At 42.0% G+C, this 23162-nt stretch overlaps 3 protein-coding genes and 2 non-coding genes across 5 annotated transcripts; 4 read left to right on the top strand and 1 right to left on the bottom strand.

Annotated features, from left to right (window-relative positions):
- The first annotated feature begins 126 nt into the window (after positions 1-126).
- On the top strand, positions 127-22921 carry LOC108106173 (unconventional myosin-IXb). Its single transcript, XM_017213094.2, is given in 11 exon segments — positions 127-175; positions 9706-10107; positions 10109-10164; positions 10434-10536; positions 10538-10658; positions 17384-17676; positions 17859-18425; positions 19028-19732; positions 20214-21879; positions 21944-22101; positions 22194-22921. Coding segments are annotated over 10 exon segments (4344 nt in total). The 5' UTR covers positions 127-175; positions 9706-9744; the 3' UTR covers positions 22506-22921.
- On the top strand, positions 10978-11668 carry LOC108106174. Its single transcript, XM_017213095.2, has 2 exons — positions 10978-11028; positions 11108-11668. The coding sequence occupies exons 1-2, from the start codon at positions 10978-10980 to the stop codon at positions 11582-11584; spliced, it is 528 nt and encodes a 175-aa protein (XP_017068584.2). The 3' UTR covers positions 11585-11668.
- Positions 15821-15892, top strand: Trnad-guc. Its single transcript has one exon. It is a non-coding gene; the product is annotated as a tRNA-Asp (tRNA).
- Trnad-guc lies at positions 16156-16227 on the bottom strand. The gene has a single exon. It is a non-coding gene; the product is annotated as a tRNA-Asp (tRNA).
- LOC108106175 lies at positions 16577-17265 on the top strand. Its single transcript, XM_017213096.2, has one exon. The coding sequence runs from the start codon at positions 16627-16629 to the stop codon at positions 17038-17040; it is 414 nt and encodes a 137-aa protein (XP_017068585.1). The 5' UTR covers positions 16577-16626; the 3' UTR covers positions 17041-17265.
- Positions 22922-23162: the final 241 nt, after the last annotated feature.

The following is a 23162-nucleotide window of genomic DNA, read 5'->3' as shown; positions in this document are numbered from 1 at the left end:
AGATCCACAGAGAAATGTGGCCAAGCTGCCATAAATAAAGTGCGGATTTCAAACGAGACGATAAATCTATTCCCGAAACGGGCACGCAATCGAGGGAATTCGAATTCACCTTACGGTTCGTTTGGGCCTTGGACTTGGATTTGGATTTGGATAGGTTCAGGTTCCGCTGAGAGCGGTAAGTACGCAATTACCTTGGCATCGGGAAGGGTCACTTCGCTGGCGATTTATGTATGTATGGTTTGTCGGCTCTGGCCTGGGGTCTTAGGTGTTTAGGTGTTGGCGTTCCCGCTGGGCGCCCTCGGTTTCCATTCTTCTGCCCATCGTCGTTCTGGTTGTACTCATCCCCAGCCATGACAAATGAACATGTAGCCGGGGCATGATCCGCGGTCCGCGCAGCTTTTCTTTGATTGAAATGAAATAACCACAAGGTTGGGGGATCAAGGAATGGTCAAGGCTCGGCAGCTTGCATGATTCGAGTAGCAACTTTTGTCATTCCCAAAAAGATAAGGGACACGAGAGGCACTAGCACATAAAAGACAGCTCCCAGTTCCCAGACATAGAATCCTTCGTGTCGTTGGTTTTTTGTCCATTTAAAACTTGAAGAATGTAAGTGGTTCTTTTATATATAGTTATTGATTACTGGTTATATAAATTTTTTAAAAGAAGTTTGGAGAAAAAAAAGGAAGTTGATTTATAAATTCGAAATCAGAGACCATTGGCATAATGACTTTATTTTTGTTCATCATTATAACCCCTAAAGAATTAGTTAACCATAAACTAATAAAGAAGTAAAACCTCTCGATTCTTGACAGCTTTCATTAGAATCTTTGAAGCCGTCGATAAATAAGCTACCGCAGTGAAATTTACTCGTTATTTTCCTTTATTGCGTGTCTGGGCTGCACGAGATTCAGTGGAACCACCTGTGGTGCGAAAGTGCTGGGATTGTGGATCCGCGAACAGTTGCGAAAACAATTTAATTTCTGCGGATGCAAAGGGTTAAGTCTTAACCATTTCGATAAGCTGGAGGGCGCAAGTTTCTTCTTCCTGGGAAGATTAATGAGCCCCAGTTTGATGGAAAACTTATTCCTAGCACGCACCGCAAACTGAGTTAGAATATTCTGCAGGAATAGTGTTTTACAAGCCTCGAGCTATGAATTCTTTAGTTATTGTACAGCAGCCCACGCAACAACTTAATTACGGCTATTTACACGCTCTCAGAACAGCCCATTGAAAACATAACTCACAAGATCTGGATGATGTATTCAAAAGACAATATAAAAAATTACAATAAAAAAGTATGAGTATAATGAACACTAACATATTTCTATACCTGCATACTAATATTTCATCTTTTTTAAATTCCTTCTCCTGTAATCAATTAACTCTCCCAGAATCATTCAACCAAACCCAAGAAGATCCAATGTTAGATAATTTAGCATTGTATTTGGTGTGGATCTCAGGTCTTCTCCATCTTACATTATTCTCAGGCTGTCAGGTTGGGCCCTTTAGCTCCATCCCAGGAAAGACCTTATCGCAAATATTGCGGTGGGGCATCATCTCACCCATGCCACATTGTGCATCGTGTATTGCAAATCGTCGTCTGCCGATGGAATGATGGGAAAACGTACGACTATACGAATGCATCAATGTCAGCCAGGCAGACGACACTTTTACATCTGTCACTCGAGCGGAATGCTTCCTCCTCGTCTCCTTGCCACCAGCTAATCTCTCATAAGTATTTTATACAGTTTCTCTTAAAAGTATTCCACTGGTGAGAGACACACGTTTTCGTTTCACATCCGTTTTGGGTTGATTTTGATCAGATGCAATTCAATTTACAATTCACTTTCTTCGCAGACAATGCAATCCAGCAAATAATGCATGTATGTACGACTGTGAGTATAACGTTCCACTTGGCTGACAGGCGGTGTTAGACCTCCGGTTTTTCATCATCTTCAGCCGTTTCGTTGTCGTCATCCGCTTACTGTATCATAAACATTTATGCCAATTTTTTGCCATTATATCCTCGTAAAGGGTGTTTTACTTCGTTGGATCGTTTGAGCAAGTTTTTATCTATAAGGCTGATTTTCAGGAGTATCTTAGAGTATTTTAAAGTTATCACTTCAGGAAAATCAGGACCTAACAAGCTATAATAACAGTTATTTGAATCTTTTATTGCACATTACTGGTAGCTTTGTTAAGGCCTATTGCGATTGTTATTATGAAATGGGCATTGAGGATTTTATTAAGGAAGGCCAGCTGGGATTTCTAATTATTTTGTTTTCCCATTTGACTTATTATTGAGTGGCTTAGTGTTTACATTTTTATATCGTTTGTTTACAAAACAAAATCAATATAACATATATCTCTTCATTTATATAAAATGACCCATTAAAATTATTACGATCTCCATTTCTTAGGTGCTCCCAAATTCGAGCAGAATCCTTGTGTTTTCCTACTCGTTTTCGCTGGATGTCGCGATGAGGTTGCCGCCAAAAACCAGTTCCTTGGCTCCCTGTCCTCGGCGATCTCTTGAGGTATTTGTTTGGCACGACATTTGCTTCTTGGCTGGCCTGATGTTGTGTTGTTGGCCTGTCTGAATGGCAGTCAGTTGCCCGCCTCCGATTTTTCCATGGTGGCGATTCTGGTGACGATGGCTATGACGTCGTCTGCAGCGTCTCATCCCATCCACATCCCAACCCCTTCAGTCCTCGAGTGACTTCATGTCGTCACGCAAACTTTAATTCGTTCATTAATTCAGCCGGCAAACGGTTAGCCGGTCCGGTGGGCGTGGAAGTAGCTGGAAGTGTTAATTAGTTGTTAGTGTCTCCGCCTGCCCGTCGAGGATATATATATATTTAATGAGCGCCCCTGGAACTGCAATGTCAATCGTGAGTGCCTCTGCTTAGTGCCCAGCCAACTGCTTATTAATCTACCCCCAGATAGGAACAATATTTATTGCCCAGCAGCAAATGGAGTTTGAAGATTTGTCAATATTTGATATTGGCTTCTGAATGTTGGGATCATGAACGGGAAAAACTTTCAGTATTGCTGTAAAATTGCGTAATATTTTATAAAACTCAGAGGTCTTGGATACAGATAGATCGATTCCCTAAGCAAAGTAACAAGATTTATAAACAGTATGTAACTGGAAGGGTATAGAACCTGCGAAGTCTTGATAAATTTTCGAATTGATCCCCTTTTCAGCATTCGGATTATATATTTTTAGCCGCAGTTCATGCCAGATGATTTCCATAATTGTGTAAATTGCCCGATCCGTGGCTTTGGTGTGTCGAATCCGAATCAGCATTTCCACTTTTGAGAAATTCCTGTTGTCTGCGAGGAACAGTCACAAATTAGTGGCCCAGGAACTGGGCATACCAATCCAGCGGAGGCCAATCGCAGAACCCTTGCGAATAAATTCCGACAAGCAATTTTGACCCAGGTTCGGCGATCGACTGCAAGATGTTCAGGTGATGCGAGGTTAGGTCCAATCTCGGGATTGGACCCCGAAGCGGCAGTTACTCCAGTACAGAATCCCCTTCATCTGTATCCGTTGTGGGTGTGCGCAGCTGTGTGTGCTGTCAACTATCCGCTGATCCATACCCACTCTGCCCATGCGGAAATAGTGGCCAAGGGTGTGCAATTGCTTTGGCCATAGCCATAGTTCTCTGGCTCCATAGCCATGGACATGGCCATGGCAATTGCGATTGCATTTTCTTTATCGCATCCTGCACAAATTACAAAAATATTTCACGTTCCTCGGGGTTTGGCCAACTTATGTATGTGAGTCTGTGCCGGGGCCTTCGTGGGTCACTTGCCCATCGAACGTGTCCACATTTGTTTGGCCACAGAGCCCCATTGAGGAATTCCCTCTCTCGATCCTCGTGGTGCTCTTTGACTTGCCGCGTGGGAGAGATAGATAAATATGCGGTTTCCAATAGAAGATTTGTCCATAGCAGGTTACTTACTGATTTACGGCTTTGCGGCAAGTTTATGGTAGGATCCCAAAATCTGGAAGCTTTAGTACACAAATAAAAATAATGTCAAGATTATTTTGATATTTACAGGTTAAATAGTATAATTTTAATCATTTATTAATACATAATATTTGTTAAAGAAAAGACGATAGTCTGGGTAAACTAAGTTTAAGTCTGAGAAAAACATATTCAAAATTTGAACAATAACATAGACCAAAGATCGGAATTTCTGAGGATGTAAGCCTTAGAGTGAGTTATATAACAGGAGAGTATATTATATATATAAACCGATTTAAACAATATTTAATTTTAAAGCAAAATATTTGACTAACATTTTACTAACCCCTTAAAAACTCGTTTCTGTCCACGCACTCTTTCAAACTAATTTGCTGTGAGGAAAATCATATCGATAAAAAATTGCAGTAAGTTAGTTTGGAGCAGTTAGCTAAAGTAATTGCCAGCAAACAGGTTAAGTTAAATTGGGTCGGGTTTAGTTAAACTGCGTGATATGGGGGTGGGCTCTATAATTTATTGCACGCATGACCCAATTAAAAACCTATTGCGAAAGAAAATATGATTTATAGAAACTGGAAATGCAATTTCGCTTGTCCCCAATCTTTTTTAACTTTTTTTTAAACTTTTTATAGTATGCTATTAGTAAGCTTTTCGAAAATCCAATTCAATCCAATCCAGATAATATTTTTTAAAGTTCTGATAGGAAAACTCGAACCCACCAATTCGTTTGAAAAATCAATCATTAAGATTCCGCTGATTGGTTTGTTTACCTCTGGCATTAAAACAGCTAAGATCCAAGATCAGAGGAAAGCAAGAGGTCAAGTTGAAGCCGTCGGCAGGCGATCGATCTTGTACTCACAGCGACGCCAACTGACTGATGATGGCTTATGCAATGGCAATGCGAAGGTTTTGCAATTCATAAATATTAACAGTCGATCTGAAGAACTCTGGCATTTCTTAGAGCAGAGAAGTCCCGGCACGGCAGCCGTCTAATTGTTTGCCTCCTTTTATTGGAGATCGATCCAATGCCAATGCCAATGCCACTGCCACTGTGAATGTGCAGCGCCGTCGGAATGGTGTGGACAAGTTTTTGTGGGCCAACTGCGATCGTGATCTTGGCCAGGTCCTTAGCGGGCTACACGTGCTGGCATTGGCATCCACATCCACATGCATCATGATACGATACGATATTGCGTAACCTGCACGCGACAAGAAATTTAACGCAATGCGGATAGATCGATGAATGCACAGTGGAGGTTAGCGAAGAATACCCTCTAAACAAAGTCTCAATTCGTCAAGACATATATTTGTTAAATTGGTAGATATATTTTTACAGAATTTTTAATAATAATAATAAATAAAATAATAAATATATATTTAAAATATAAACTTTAAAATATAGAAATAAAAATATTCTCGTAACTATTATTGTGTCCGCTGATGCACCTAAACTTAGATCGATCCATTATGGAGCGATCGTCGTGCTTCAAATTGGCATTGTTGGAGTTGGATCTAAAGCTGGAGCGATGAGCCTTGTTGGGACCTAATGCAATTAAGATTCGATTAAAAGTTTTCACACACCTTTCTTCGTGGCAAAGGGGTTCGAGGATAGGAGGTAGATGGCAGGTGTGCCGATGTTTGAGTGGGATGGAGAATAGACCGGGACTCCCACATAAATTAGCACGTTACGTGCTGCTGAGTGTACTGCCGCCTTCCGCTTCCTCATCCGTTTCCGCTTCTGGGTTTCTGGCAAGCAGCTTAATAAGAGTCGTACCAAGTACTTTCCATTTTCCATCTGGGACTCCATTGGGAGTCCCCCGTATCCCCCAAGATCAGCAAAGATCTCGGCTCCTGGGCTCATTCGTGACTGAAATCTCTTCTTCGCTGGCTGCTGGTTCTTTGTTTATGGCTGTGAAATTCGTAAATTGAATCTTGCACAGGTTGAAGACTGCCTGCCCCTTTTTTCCCCACACAACATCATCCACAGCATCTTGAGCTATGCACACGTAATTATCCTTAAAGCCAGAAACGTGACGATATTTGCAATTTTCATGCATTTAAGTTCCGTTGAAAATGTTCGGCAGGAATGCGAATATTAATGCCGAATGCGAAACTCAAAGCGGAATCGAAATTCGCATACATTGTGGCTGATTCTCTGGATAAACCTTGTATTTTCGTTGTGTTTTAACTAGCAGCTGGGTAAGGTTTTAATTGTAGCCCCGAGCGGGAAGGTAAAGGTACTATGTGTTTTGGAAGGAGGTTAAACGACTTGATAGGGTTCACCTTAATAGGTGCTTAGTCAGTCAATAGACACATTAGTTCATGCACTTGTTATTTAAAGGTATGTAATGTTAAATGTTAACTAATGTTAACCTTTTGACTTCAGCGTTAAACGAAACCATTAAAAACTTTAAATGCAAATTTATAATAACATGAAAAACATGGCACATGAGCACTCAGATATCGATCTTCTTAGAAAATTATTATTAATGCCTAAAATCCGCTGGGCTCTCAGTGAAAGATGGCCAAGTTCTGCAGTACAATAAAAGGACGCAGACAATTGGGCAGAAAACAACGGGCAGAACAAACGCGATTACCAAATCAACAAGAGCAACAACCACCACGCTAAATTCATTGAGTTTCGACTGCCTTCGTCTGTCGACTCGATTCGCAAAAATATTTCTCAATGTCTAACCCGAGGCCATGGCCAAGGAGTCGTCCGGATCTCCAGAGGTAGAGACCGTCCAGACCCTGGCAACCACCACCTATTAATCAAAATCTCTTGATCTACACAAATCCATACACTGCGAGAAACCTTGCAGCAGTCCGAATTCGGCCTAAAGATCCCATATAATTGGGCGGCAAGAAGCTTTCTTGGAGTGTGGCCAAGTTCGGGGACAGCATCCGCAGCAGCCCCACCACGTTGATGGACGACCAAGACGCCAGGGCTCTGACTTTGACTTTGACTCTAGCGAAAACTTCATCTCTGGCTACACAGGTCTACAAAATTGGGGATTTCGTATGTGTGATTTGATTTATTTAATAACAACAAACAACTTTTTTTGTTAAGAAAATAGATTTTTTTTGGATTTAAAAAATAACTTGATATTATTGTTTGCAAATTACTTGATATCCCGAGTTTACTGGATGAAAAACCTATTTCGATGAAACCAATTTCAATTTCATTTAAGGCAAAATTCTGATTACTAGTGTACTTTTATGTGAAGCTTGGCGGGGGCGGTGTTCGACCCTTGGCAGGGATTTTGGGGAATGGGGAGGAAACATGCGGTAAATCACAAAAGCGAGCCACGATACCACGATGCGATACCAGCTGTTGTTGTTCGGGGCACCGACATAGTCCAGAGAAGGAGTTAGTAGTGCCCTTGGCTCTTTATTAAATTAAGTTAAATCATGTAATTTCCATGTAGCAAGTCAAAAGTGCACTTCTTATACGCTGAGCACGGGGGAGGAGTTCTAGACCCGAGAGAAGGGCTTGATCCTAGACCTGTAATCATCTGCAGGCCTGGGAAATTGCTCAGTCGATGGGTTCAAATTGATTGTAAATGTTTGCCCAGGCGGGTTTTAAGTTTATCTCAAAAATTAAACTTTTGTTGATATCGGAATGTATTGTTGTATTCTCATTTCTTCATTTTTTATATGGGAAGCCAGGGTTACGTCATTAGTAGTATCAAATATCTGTGCCGTAAAGCTAACTGTGGGCTACTTCCCACTCGAAATGAGAAAAAACATTTCCAGCTGTCCAAACTTTAGCTAACTTATTAATTCATACCTGAGTTGTATGAATGCTGATTTGTTGAACTGGCAGGGAATGCAAATTGTAAATGGCCCCCCACATGAGAAAGCGATCTTAAGGGTCCGAAGGGAGGAGCTTGCAAGAAAAGTTTCCAGCTGGAGTGGAGCGACCCACAGCAGCGTTTGTCTTCCACTTTACAGATTGGAGTGGAAATTGTATATCGTACTCGTAGTTAGAATAAATAAATTTCAGTTGGAGGCCCAGTCAGTCGCTACTTTTGCCCAGGTAGCTAAGGTATTCCAGAGAACGGGTCTCGACGGACCACCTCCATCTGCATCTCCATCTCTCCGCCTTCCACAGCCTGCATATTTATGAGATTTATTTTATTTTATGCGATGTCGCTACCTGATACTGATACTCCAGCTCCTGCTGTCCATGCGCATTTATTAGATGACATATTTTATTCATTCTAAAAGGACGGGACCAGGCGATTAGCCATGTTTAGATAGCCAAATTGTTCCGGATGGAATGGCTGCCGTTTCGTTTCCGCTGGTTTCCACTGGCTAAGCCGATTTATGGCCGAACATTTCCTTGTCGGTGTAATCTGTCAGTCGCTGTAGATAGTCTTCATGTGGCGGAAAAGAGGGGGAAGTGGAGCCAATCAGCAGCAATAAATTGACAAAATCAAAGTACTAGATTGTTGGCCATGTGGGAATAGCCCTTTCAGGTTTACCCCTTCCTTTGAGAAAGCCTCTGCTCACAGGTTGCGTAATAAACCAGATACCTGTGATCTCAGACAGACTTTTACAGTGAGAGAAAAACCAGACTGGCCACTTCCATGTACCATTAACATGATCTATATTAAATATTAAAAGAAATTCTTATGCTTTAGGCTTTATAACTTAGTAAGTTTGTTATACTTTTATACGAGACTGTTGATCTCAAATGAAAAATGGAAAATGATAAAGATAAAATAGATATGTAAGAGCTCTAATGCTTGTCTTATATTATAATTAAGATTGATATCTTGATATCTAAAGTTTACCATTTCTGAACGAATTTCCTTGTTACTTTTTCTTGGTGTTCCTCCTGGTCAAAAGCTGCCGCCCGCTGTGTTGACATTGAAAAATGCCGACGCCAGCGGCCTGGTCTCCGATTTCTGCTGCTGATGGCGGCCACATGTGCCTCCACACACGTCCAACACTTTATGACAATCATTTGAGTTAATTGCCAACAGGCAGAGAGCTCGGCAGACCACACGGGGAAGTGCCGCGTGTGGCGTAAATACTGCGTCTCATTTGGCCAAGCAACTCATCTGTTTAGCCGGGCTTGCAACATGTTGCATGTGCTTGAGTCTGTACCCCTTGGCTGCATCATCATCTCGATGTCCACCTCCATGTCCAGGTCCATCTCCTCATGCAGCCCCGCCCCAAGATCAGATCCATTCCCGTTCGAGCACTGAGCTGGGCAGTAAAAGGCATTAGCGTCCGTGTCTGTCACCTTCGTCATGGTCACGCTAATCGTGGTAATCGGCTGCGCCAATAAACTGACAGGTTTATGGACCTGCAGACGCGGAAGCTGGCCTCCTGCCCCCAGACGCATGCGCACTTGATTTAAAAGCAATTAAAATGCGAGTTGATGTCGCGATTGATTTTTCGCCTGGAGCTTAACTCGATGCGTCTAGCACACGCTAAAAGCAGGCCAAATCCCATGTCCTACTTTCGCCTCGTTGCAAAGTTCCAATTCTTTATCAAATGCGCTTAATTTGTTTGCCATTTTTTAAAGACTTTTTACGTTTGTTATTAATTATCTTAAATTACAAACGGTGTTGTTTTTGTTGCCAATTTTAACAAGGCTCTTTTGAGTATGTTTTTACAACTCATTAAGTTTTAATATCTTTCCTTCTGGTTTTGCGTTTTTTTTTGTTTTTAATTATGATTGAATGTTCTCTTCCAGCTGTTGACTAGCTGGTAGGTCAATCAGGATGAGGCTGATATGTTGCTGCCGGACCAGACATATGCCGACTATAACGTGGGCCGCCACCAGCTGCTGACCTACCACAAAAGCAGGAGTCGCGGCTTGAAGTCCAAGCTTTCGCGATCCAAGAGCTCCGATGCCAGCAGCAGCAGCTACGAGCGAACAGCGGACTTCTTTGAGAACATACCGGATTTTCTAGGGGATTCCCTTCCGGCCTTTCTGTACAGTCCGCAGGTGCATCAGGATGCCCAGCCCAAGAGGCGGAATCAGGAGGAGGATGAGGACGACGATGGATTGCCAGCGAAGGATCAGGAGAGCGAGACCACAAGTCAGAGCGACAACTGCGAGGATGATGATGTCCTGCGGCTGTGCGAAGACTTCCTTATGCCGACATCGCATGCGACCAGACTTCTTCTGCCAGTATCACAAGGCAGTCAGGTGAGTCTCTATTAGTTTGTAAGATTTTTATTATTGCTTATAATCAAAGAGAAGTAATGGAGCCTTATAAAAGATATTTTTGAATTAGATGAAGTATTATTATATATTTTATTTTTAAACTTAAGTGTATTTATAAGCAGTGATAAGATTATACTAGATTGTTAAGACTTTAGGTTTACGCTTAGCACAGAAATGCTTAAATGTTTTCATTTAATATAAGAGCTTCAGAAGGTGTTTGACTGTAGAAGATATATGTCTCTGATTCATAGTTCGGCAACGCCATCACCAAAGCAAAGGAAAGCCTCAATCCCCGAAGTGCAGTGCAAATCCACATCCCCACCAGGAAAAGTCAAGCCAAGTCAAGATATAAAGGGACTTCAAGGCAAGCAGGACCAAAGCTGTGGTGGAGAGGTTTTCCAAGTTCTCGGCCATTTACACATTACCTGTGCCCAAAAGAAAGAAGACGTGCAATAAAACCACAGGAAATATAACAGGTAGGATTTAATTATTACTATATACGCGTATATGTGGATGTACTTTTCAATTATAATTATATATTTTAACTAACTGGATATATATTTTGATCGGGAAAATAGTTAACTGTGTGTATGTGTTTATGATGTAATATGGATCTTTAATTTCGTGAAACATCAGTTGTAGCCACTCCCCCTTGTTATCAGACAGCGACCAGTGGTGAAAACTAACTAAATCGACAATAGACATGCAACATTTTCGCAGCCTGATCTGAATATATAAGAAGGAAATGCAAGGCCAGTGGTTTTATCATAAACTCTGATGGTGTATATTAGAAAAATGCCGCCCTGCCAGCTTAAAGTTTTTCTGATCCTGTGGACAGCCTCAATGGTATAGTCATTCTACTAATCGAGAACTTTGAGTTCTTAAAATGGGTAAAATATTAATTATCTCATTTTTGGAATTACAGTGCTTGGGAATGAACTTAGAGGCCCGAGTAGAATCGATTGGTGCTATAGAAGGTGATAAGGAAACTCTTTTCACTTTTACAACGCGACTTTTAGGGAGAGAACGACTGTTAAATGGATCAATTATTAATCATGTCGACCTAGACGAGTCCTATGAAGTTTGGCTTGATATTGATCAATATAGGAATGGAGACTGGGTCCCCAGTAACATGAAGGTGCGCACCAAGCCGTGCAATTGGTTTACCAACTATTTTGGTAAATATTTTCTACCAATGATTAAAGATTCGAACTTGCCTCCGGTCGGAGAGATGTGCCCCTTTCGAAAGGGCGAATATTATATTAGAAACGCCAAGATTGAGCCACATAACTGGCCATCAATCTTGTTTCAGGGCCTAAACAAGTTCATTATTCTTTATAAAAAGAATGGACAAGTTTACGGCGGACTTGAGTTTGTCATTGACTTGATCGATGCAATCTGATAAATTGCAATTTGAAAACATTACAGATGTAGAGAATATCTTAAACTGATATATGCAATTAAAACAAACAGTATCTCGAGGGTATTACGAATTGTTTTATTATTATGTTTGGATCGAAATTTCATATTTCTTTTAACTTTACGATTTAAATCACAAGACATTTTAAAGTTCTCAATAGACATTTCTTAGTCAAATTATAAATTTTAAACGGTTAAAAAATAGAACCTAGACTGCAAGCAGTAACAAGAGACATTGTTAAGACAAAGCAGTAATTTCGTTTTTATCAAGCAGTATACACTGCTTGTCTTCAGGGCTGGCGAACCGGTTATTCGATACAACTTTTACCAATCAAATGTTATCGTATAAACCCAAAGCAGTGAACCTATTGCAAGCAGTTCAGCCGTTAACTTTAAAAGTGATTTTATTAATGAAAATACATACGATGAATTGATAGATAAATTACAATTGATCGAACCTATTTGCTAAAACTAATCGTTATTGGAAAGACGCTGTGTTTTAGTACTTTGCTCAAACAAAAAACCTTCGTGTAAGCAATTTGCATTTTTCACTGCAGTGCTGTGGGAATTGCAAAATGCAGCAAAGCAACAAACAATCGTCACTAATTAACACGCGACCAGTGAGACGAGATGGTCGGCGGGTGGAGGCTCAAACACTTGACCTCATATTTGAACAACTGCACGCATCTCGGAGGGTAGAGCCTTTTACCTGTTAGAAAAGATACCTGCCGAGCGGGAGAGTATTTCACCAAGAGTTAAGCGAACGAGAGACCCGAACCGAGATCTTAGGGAGCACATCCATTCCAGCGTTGGCGATCAGTCTGCGTCTGGAGTTTGAATCGCTCACATCGCGTGCTCGCACTCGTATTCTCTTTTTCTCTCTCTCGACTCGAACCAAGTGAAACGATCGCATAAAAACCCAATTAAAGTTTATAATTAATCGGCGGAGAGGTCACGCGTCTGCTCAAAGAGAGTTGAAAGTGCCACTAGTAAAATCCGCGGCAGCGAATCAATCTGAAAAGTCGAATCCATCTCACATCCCACCGCCCTGCCTCTTGGTCCGTTGGTGTATAGTGGTGTGTACCTTCGAGGTATCTAAGCGCACATCTACACTGGGTCTCTGGCTGGCTGCCTGTTGGACCTGGAGTTGAAGTTGGAAACTCGTTTTTCAAAACCAAAACGACGAAAAAAAGTCTGCACAAAACGAGAAAATAAGCGCGGCCGCGAAGAAAACAAAAACAACAACAAGAAAAGCAGGGGAAAAAATAAAGCACAATAATATAAGAAAAGCAAAAGCAGATCCAGAACCAAGACCAATACCATAACCAAAACCTGACGACCAGGCCAGGCTCCCTGTGATTTGGTTTGGTTTTTGGCCGCCGCTCGCCCTTCTGCATTCTTTTCGCTTGTTTACTTATTTTCGTGTGCTGTGCGGTTGCTTCACTTGTTGCAGCTGCACATACGTCCGCCTTAACATATATACGTATATACGTATATATATATGTCTTTCAATATATGTATGTACATATATTCGGACTCGGATTCGGGTTCGGTTTGTATGCCATAGATATAGATGCCTGCCAGAGCCTGTGCGGAAAACGAAAAACGAAATACGAATACGAATACGAAAACCTGTTCCTCCGGCCATTTGCCAGTGTATCGGTGTCGGTGAGAGCCTGTATACGGCATTATTCAAATAAGAAAATCGCCGTGGCCACACAAATGTTCAACAACGATGGCCACATTGGGCCTGTCAAAAGTCTTCATACTGGATAAATACTTTACCGAATTGCAAAAATTTTGGGAGACGGAGAAGAAGCTGCAGGGTAAGTTGAACTGTATCTGAGCGGTATTAGATGCAGGATAGGAGTCTGTGAGAGTCTGTTTTTAGTTCGGCTTTATTTGAAGATGAGAGATGAATTTTCTTAAGTCTTTTGAATTGCTTAACACAATTTAACGAAATTAGGACTCTTAAAACTTACAACTTAAATAAACTTTGACATTCATTGCTTAAACCAAACGAAGTGCTTAAGTAAAATTACCATCACGATAATTTATAGTTTGTTGCTTAAGTCTTTCGATTCCTTAAATCTGTGCAGTGTAACAAAAATTTTCTCGAAAGTTTTTCAGATATATTAAATTTGTGAAATTAATTCTTTTCATCAAATCAAATTCTGCGTATTTACGATTATAATTTTTGCTTAGAGCCAACTGATTTTATGGAAACAAATAAAATTAATTGTATACTTTTTTACATTCGCTTAACCATTTACTTTAGTGTTAATAAATCGGTATGTATTTTGTAATAACAAAGCAAAAGCCGGCAGAGATATAAGCGTTGTTTGCTATTTAAGCTTCGTTCTACAAATTTTTCATTGAGCTTGACCATTAAAGCAATTTGCTGGGTTTCTTTTCTGGACTATCTGTCTAAAGTGTCAGTTGATTGGCTCTCGGCTTACTTGTCGTTACCATCTTGGGCTGCTGGTTTATGTTTTTCAATCAACCTCCATGAGCATTCGCAGTCGATCGCATTCATATTCATAATCATCGGCAATAACTACAAGCCGAATCCGCATATATGGATACCTGGCTGTATGGGTGTCGCTTGCCTCTCGACTTGCAACATTTCATTTGTGCGACGCGACTGTTCCTCTACGTTACCCTTCTCTCCAAGTCACAGTGCGCCACCAACGACATATAACTTGTGCTTGGCGACCAGTTTGGGCCAACTTTGTTACTCAGCTTCCAAGAAATTTTCTCGCCATCTCCAGCATGCAAAAAGCGGAGACCATAAACAAGAAACAACGAGGAAAAGCCAATAAAGCTAATTACTATTCACTTTAAAAATATTCCAAAGTTCATTTTAGTGATGCTTTCGATTGTGAAATTATCACCAATTAATTGGTTGGCAAGCACCACTCTTTTTCTTCTGAGGTCTAATAAAAGCCTGATTTGTCGGTCACTAAATTGGAAAAGGTCTAATCATCATATACGAACCCTGAAAAGACTCAAAACTGTTGGCATGACTTCGATGGAAGTCTTTTCTGTACCTTTTTCTGTGGCTTTTGTCTTATATTTCTTGAGTGCAGCTTTGGGCAACAGAAAACACAAAAAAACCTAAAAAACCAAAACTGGTTTTCTCTGTCAGAGTTAAAGTCATCAATGATATTGTTTTTTGTATTTTGTCGACTCTGATTTTGTTGTAAGCTAAGCTCTGCCTCTCTGTTTTGGTTCAGAGATCCATCGGGCGAAGGTATACCTTGGCTAGTAGTACTCTTTTTCGAAGTTTTCCTCGTTTTTCATTAGCTAATTAGTTTGATTTCTTGGTTGGGCTGTAAAAGGCAGTGGACAGGTTTCTCAAAAGCATTAACTTAATAAAATCTTGTTAGTTCGGGGTGTTGGGTTGTAACAATGACCTCTCGGCCCTGTTTTGAAAGTCTTCATAAATCAGTTGGCATTATAAGCTGTTCGTCGAGTCTTCTCATTGATCTTATATTCTAAATGTACACAGTTCTTTGAATTTTGGTCTCCACCTGCCGCCAATTTTGTGTTTCATCTTTGCGCTTTCTGTGTCTCTATTTTTCTCCAACTCCGGCGAAATTGGTTCATTAACATTTTATGTAAATGTTCACCATCTATATCTATTAAAATGACTTTTGCTGCTCCGTCGGCACAAGCCTATCCGACCGATTCGCGTGCATGAATGTCTGTTAGCCTAGGCGAAATTAATCGGTGTGAATTCAATTTTGTTGTATTGACTTGTTAATTAGAACTAAACAAATTCCTCTTCGCCATAATGAAGATTTCCATTAAGTCAGATGATGAAGTATTTTTAAAGTAGGAGTTTAACATACCATGAAATGCATTTTGCTTTCAAATCATAAACAAAACCACTTTGATTTAAAATAGTAAAATATTTGCGCCATTAATTAGCCAAAAAACAGAAACATTGTAATTTATATTAGTGATACATAATACATATACATACATAATACATACATACATAATACCTCTTCGGCGTCTTTGTTTAATTTATAAAAAAACAAAAACGTTTCCATATATAAATACTTAAATAAATAGTTATTACTTATTGTATAGCTTTTCCTTCTAGTCTACAAAAGTAATTTAAAATTATGGCCAAATCTATTTTGATTTCTTAAGGAAATCACTAGTAAAAAAGAGATTCTGAAATATAACTTTTGGCTGACGTCGAACACCGTCCTCGATAGTATAGTGGTTAGTATCCCCGCCTGTCACGCGGGAGACCGGGGTTCAATTCCCCGTCGGGGAGATGTTTACATTTCTTTTTTCATTTATTTATTTTGTTTAAAAGAATTGTTTTTATCAGTCTTACAAGATTAAAAAATGTTCTATCCCTCTTTAAGCTATTAAAAGAAAAAACAAATAAAACACATCCGGGCTCCAAAATTCAAAATATTCCGCTATTTTTTAATTTGATTAGCTTTAATATATTGTAAGAAAATAGTGATTAGTGATTAATAATTGTTAATAATACACTTTTAAACATAAAAAAATAAAAATGTTTACACATATCTCCCCGACGGGGAATTGAACCCCGGTCTCCCGCGTGACAGGCGGGGATACTAACCACTATACTATCGAGGACGGTGTTCGGCGTTAGCCAATAGTTCTCTTTCAGAATCTTTGTTTTACTGGTGGATGTGTCAAAAGAACCGATGTAGGAAAAAATAATATAACTTTTCCCGAGTTTAACAATTATTAATTTATGATAAAACTATAAAAGCTATATATATACGTAGAACTTCTAGAACAAGTAAAAACTATAAGAAAGAAGGAAACCAGCATTTACTGAACCAGACAGGTGCTAATGCATATGAAAGCAACAGAAACGTGCAATTAATTTGGTTTTCGTAAATTATTTTTCTCTGAGTCTTCTGTCGTGTTGTAGTTTTGGCTACTTAACAAACATTTTATATTCGAGTCCTTACAACAACATACTTAATATATTGACTCTGAATTTGGAATTACACTAAAGTGTTGGAGATGAAAGGCGAAACCGTTCCTGAAGTGGATATGAGGATAGTGGCCCAGAGTGCAGAGATTCACAGGCAAGGCATTTTGGGCTTCGCTCCCCGAATCGGATTGGGCATTGTGGACTATAGCGAACTAGATAGGATCGACAATTTCTATATGGAAAGCCAGAAATACCGGGACTATTATCGCGATCCGCACAATATCATGCACAAGCCAGACGTTTTTCAGCGGCATCAGGGAAAATGCGGCATTAAAATGGACGTTACTGTCCAGAACTTAACCGAGCCGATACGATGGGTAGAAGAGCGGCGTCCAGTTGTTTATCCTCTTTCAAAGGACACCTCCATGAGGATAGGCATACCAATTCCACCCATGATCAGAGGGCGGTATTCCAAGTCCTCATCCACCTCCTTTCTTCACTAGACAAAGGACTTTTGATGCGTTCTTAGTCGACCTGAGATCCTATTTAAGGACTGCTTCATTTAGTTGAAGGTACCTGGCGAGCATCTTAGCTCATCTACGAACGCATAACTTATATAAGATGGTCAACTAAATTGTTCTGTTAACTATTGCCCATAAGTCATACAGGCAAGAATATGAGATGATTCTGAGTGGCTGACAAATAAAAATGTGTTAATTGTAAAATAAGAATAATATCAAGTTGTTTTCATTTCGGATATTATTATTACATTTTATAGAAGAAACACCATTTAAGGTATTTTAGCTTTATATTAAAATTTAATAAAAGCTGTGTTCTCCTTTTCAGATGCATCTTCATCCAATGAGGCAGTTCATCTTCAGCAACGGCTCAAGAGCCTGAGCACCGAGTTGGTTACTCTGCGAAATCGATTACATGTGGGCCATGGACCAGGTCAAAATCAGAGTCAGGCAAACGGGTCGCAGTCCCACAGCTCTCCAACTGGACCCAATGCGGGTCCCAAGGCCAACAATTTCGATCTGAATGCCTCCAGTCCCAATCTCAACCTGAGTTCCAGCGGTGCTGGACTTTCTGCTACCGCCGTGCAACAGCATGCCAATGGACATCATTCAGCATCGAAGGTAAGTTAGTCAACATACAAATATCCTTTCTCTAGGATTATAAGAAAAAGTAAATAATATTTAAATATCATATAAATAATACAAAGGCAGCCTTAATATTCCATATTTCGACACAAGTTTTTCCTTACTGATGCTTATTTTCTTTATATTGAGGTGTTTATTTGTTTTCACTCTCCTTACAGAATCACAACTTCAGCCAGACTCTGCCACCGAACTCAGGCTCTGGGGCAGGAGGAGGAGGCGGAGCTGTGGTGTCGGCGAGGAACACCTCGATTCCACACCCACTTCCGCACCAGCTGGTCGAAAAGCCGGGTCTGTCGCACCACCAGAGTGGCAGCGGACATGGTCAGTCCACTGGGACGCTGCCGCACATAAGCAGCATGGGAAACATCCTGGGGCATGGTTCCCATTCCCATGCCCCGGTCAACACCAACTCTAACACTCTGCCTATGCGCACCTCCAACTCTGGACACCTGGGCACCAATGGTGTAGGCGGAGGGCATCACCTCAGCCACGCCCACAGCCAACAATTGCCATTTATCCCGCAGCCGAAGCACGCGAATCCTTGCCAGAGTGTGAAGACATTGCCGTTTGGATTCGGATTCGCTGGGGGTCAACAGAAGCTGCAGCAGCAGCAGGCCAACTCTCAGCCAAAGGACATGCAGGACCTTATCCACTTATCCGGACCGCTCACCGAGCATGCTGTAATGCGAACGCTGCAGGCCCGCTTCAACGAGCAGCGGTACTTTGTGAGTATTAGCGGGATCCGCCTCTTCAAATCACTTCTATAGTCACCGAAGATCAGTAACCAACCAAAACCGGTCCCGGAGACGGGTCTCAAGCAATTATTGTGATAGTTTGTCATTAAAACCCAGCTCCGTTTGCACTCAGCCCCAGATTAACTGCTAATTTCGACAATTACTCGGCGGAAGGCAAAGGAAGTCGATCTGGTCTAGTCAGGGGAAACAGAATGGCAGTCGGAGATGGGTATGAGGTGTGATCATATATGAGGTGGGGCTGGGATCGGGTTTTGCACATTTATTGACAGTGTTTAGTTACCAAAGAGCGTAGTGGTTAATGTTTACTGGTATCAGTCTAATTCAAGAAGTTTTACTAAAGATTTATTATTTACATTAAGGACTTAAAGAATTTATTTACGATTTGTTTTGATAAAAACTTAAACTTTTATGTATTTTAAGTTTCTAACAATGCTTATTTTGGGAACTGTTAAGTATTTTGTTAAAGTGCTTGTCGACCCCAATTTTTCCTCGAATTCGTCTGAATGACCTCCAAACCTTTTGACTCATCGGGATAATTAATGTACTGTCATTAATCTTGCGCCATGTTTCAGACGAATGTCGGTCCGATCTTGCTGTCCATCAACCCGTACCTGGACGTTGGCAACCCTCTGACCCTCACCTCTACCCGCGCCATGCCACTGGCACCGCAACTTCAGAAGATCGTCCAGGAGGCAGTGCGTCAGCAAAGTGAGACTGGATATCCGCAGGCCATTATCCTTTCGGGAACATCGGGAGCTGGAAAAACAGCCAACGCAATGCTGATGCTGCGCCAGCTTTTCGCCATTGCCGGCGGAGGTCCTGAAACAGATGCCTTCAAGCATTTGGCCGCTGCCTTTACAGTCCTGAGATCCTTGGGATCGGCAAAGACCACCACCAACTCGGAGTCGAGTCGCATTGGCCAGTTCATCGAAGTACAAGTTACGGATGGTGCTCTCTATCGCACTAAGATCCACTGCTACTTCTTGGACCAAACGCGCGTCATCCGTCCGCTGCCGAAGGAGAAGAACTACCATATATTCTACCAACTGCTGGCGGGTCTCAGTCGAGAGGAGCGCCAGAAGTTACATCTGGAGGGTTACTCGCCAGCCAATCTTCGTTATTTGCGAGGAGACACTGGCCAGAATGAGCCGGAAGATGCCTTGAGGTTCCAGGCTTGGAAGACTTGTCTCGGCATACTGGGCATTCCATTTTTGGACGTTGTTCGTGTCCTTGCCGCTGTTTTGCTGTTGGGAAATGTTCAGTTCATTGATGGTGGGGTAAGTAGTATTTGAAAGATTTTGTTACGTGATACTTATTTACAATTATTTAGTTGAGTTTGATTGTTTTGTGGTGCTATTATTTTTTTTAAAGAGCCTTCTGTATTTAATTTCATTACATTATCGCCATCTAGCGGGGATTTTCACCTCTGCTTACATTTATTGTTCGCCACCGCGTTCGCTGATGCTGTGTTGGTGTTCTGGTTAGAGTGGTGACCTTCGGAATCCGTTCGCGCGAGTTCGAGTCCCGCTCGAACCCTTCCGTTCATACATCCAAAATATTTCTCGCGCTGATGTTTATATATTCGATATATATAAAATTCATTCACACTGGGTAATTTACGACTGAACTGCCTTGCGGAAAAAATGTGCTGAGCGAGAAATATTTTTGATAAACAAAGGCTTTTTTATATCGGTTAACATTTAATATTGAGAGATTCCCCTAATTAAAAATTTAACGAAGAATATATTGATTTCACAGGGCCTCGAAGTGGACGTAAAGGGAGAAACAGAGCTGAACTCGGTGGCCAGCCTTTTGGGCGTTCCGCCGGCAGTCCTATTCCGTGGACTGACTACCCGGACTCATAATGTTCGTGGCCAGCTGGTGAAGTCGGTTTGTGGCGACGGCGATGCCAACATGACGCGGGATTGTCTGGCAAAAGCGCTTTATTGTCGCACGGTGGCCACTATTGTCCGTCGGGCCAACAGTCTGAAACGTCTGGGATCCACACTGGGCACTCTCAGTTCGGACTCCAATGAATCGGTGCACAACCAAGCGGATGCCGCCTCCCAACACGCCTCCACGATTGGCGGCGGCAACGCGGGGTCCAAATCAATGGCTGCCCTTAATAATGCAGTGCGCCATGCCACCGATGGATTCATAGGAATCCTTGACATGTTCGGTTTCGAGGAGCCCTCGCCACACGCCCATCTGGAGCATCTGTGCATCAATCTATGCGCCGAGACCATGCAGCACTTCTACAATACGCACATCTTTAAGTCCTCGGTGGAGTCATGTCGCGATGAGGGCATCGTGTGCGACACAGAAGTGGATTATGTGGACAATGTCCCCTGCATCGACCTGATATCCTCTCTGAGAACTGGTCTGCTAAGTATGCTGGACGCTGAGTGCTCAGTTCGGGGCACTGCAGAGAGTTATGTGACCAAGTTGAAGGTGCAACATCGCAGCTCCACTCGCTTGGAGACGAAACCCACCGCAGAACCCCATGATCCGCGTATGTTCCTTATCCGACACTTTGCTGGGCGGGTTGAATACGACACCACCGACTTTCTGGACACCAATCGGGATGTGGTTCCCGACGATTTGGTCAGCGTTTTCTACAAGCACACCTGCAACTTCGGCTTCGCCACCCATCTCTTTGGCTCCGAGCTGAAGGCTCTCTATGCTCAGCCGCAGGCACCGCGTGGCTTAAGCTTCCGGATCTCGCCCACCTCGCATTCGGATCTGCTGAACGGAGATGAGCCAGTGTCCACGTTGACACAGGACTTCCATACCAGGTTAGACAACCTGCTAAGAACCCTGGTGCATGCACGTCCACACTTTGTTCGCTGCATCCGCGGCAACGGAAACGAGGCTGCTGGAAGCTTTGATCGGGCCACAGTAGTACGACAGATAAGATCCCTGCAGGTTCTGGAGACGGTCAACTTGATGGCCAGTGGGTTTCCGCATCGCATGCGCTTCAAGCAGTTCAACGCCCGCTATCGGATGTTGGCCCCGTTTCGTCTTCTACGCCGCAGCGAGGACAAGGCTCTGGAGGATTGCCAGTTAATCCTGCAGTACGCCATGGAGCAAACACCTGTGCTGGATGGATCTGTTACACTGGCCTGGGCTCCCGGCAAGCGTCATGTTTTCCTTAGCGAGGGCATACGCCAGCACTTGGAACATTTGCGGACAGAGATCCGGCACAAGAGCGCCACTCTAATGCAGGCCACCTGGCGTGGCTGGTGGTGGCGTAAGAAGGTGGGCAGTGGCGCGGCCAAGCGCTCCAGGGCCGCAGGTCATCCACAGACTCAGTCGGCTCCTCTTCCGGTTACGAAGACAACACAGAACTCCACTGCGCAGAACAAGGCCGCAGCATCCACAATGGCGGCCCTTGCCGCAGTGGCAGCTGCAGCTCCCAGTTCAGGTGGGATTCCTATATCCAAGCTGTATATGGCAATATATCTAACTCTCGATTTTTTTACCAGCAGTACCACGTCTTTCGGCCAAGTCAACGAGCTTGGGCATCAGTGGAGCAGTGACCAGACCCAGACCACAGCCCATCGCTGGAACTCCTCCGCCGGATCCGCAAGAGAAGTGCGACCAGAAGATCATACAACAAACCTGTAACCTTTATGGACTGGATTTGGTAAGTTTTGCTAAGTTTCTTCGGAAAAAAAGATTCATATTATAAAAACTACTATTTGCTCAATAATATTAATTTTAATGTTGTTCTTACAGGAACGTCCACCACCCGTTCCACCGTCTCGATCCTACACGATCACCGGCAACTCTAAGCTGGGCTACCCCCAGAGTCGGGTCATGAAAATGAGCTTTCCCGAGGAGAGCCAATCGGATGCACAGCAGCTAAAGAAAGGCGAGATAGTGACCGTAATGGGGGCGTCCACTGGGCGGGGTCACCTGCTGGTGGAGCACAAGGGCCAGAGCTTTAATGTGCCCTTCCAATATATGGAACTCATTACTTCGGAGACTGCTGGTGGAACCAATCTGGCTCCCATTCCGGCTGGCCAATCTACTGGTGTAAAAATTTGAACAAAAGATATTGGGGTACCATCGGACTATAACCCACATCTTTCAAGACTGTAAATAATCCACTTGGTAGACTTAAGAACAACCATTATTATTAAGAATCGCATGCTAACTGAGGTGCTATAACTGGCCCCGGATTTACGTAGTATTATTAATTTCGTGTTTATAAATAAACGCCAATCGATAGGTTGTAGCTTCAATTACACACCCACAAGTGCCAATCAAATAAGTTCTTCCATGTATTTTATAAGTATTTTGTATGTTACTGAGATTACTTTATCCATCGTTAAAGGCCAATACACTAAGTTCTTAATTAAGTTTCAACAAATCCATTCAAACTTATATTTGCATACATTCTAGAGTTGTGTATTTTCTTTCATTAAGGTTCATCATTCAAATAAACCAAGCATGTATTGAAATATGTAATGTGTTTAATAGTTATATTGGAGGTTGTTTCTGGAAAGTCAAAACTGGAAATATTGTCTGTATTATTGAGATAATTAACCATTAAAGTTATTGTGTTGCATCAATAAAAAGATATGAGGTGGTTATACGAGTGACCATAACTCAACTTAAAAGCTATAAAAAGAAGGTGAAGAGTTATTAAAATAAATGGTCTTTCAATATCAGACGCTTAGTAATTTTAGATTTGGAGCAATT

This window comes from Drosophila eugracilis, unplaced genomic scaffold (assembly GCF_018153835.1).
Source record: "Drosophila eugracilis isolate 14026-0451.02 unplaced genomic scaffold, ASM1815383v1 contig_386, whole genome shotgun sequence".
NCBI classification, from domain to species: Eukaryota; Metazoa; Arthropoda; class Insecta; order Diptera; family Drosophilidae; genus Drosophila; species Drosophila eugracilis.
The sequence above is the reverse complement of the archived record's forward strand: the minus strand, read 5'-3'. Positions and strand labels throughout refer to the sequence as shown.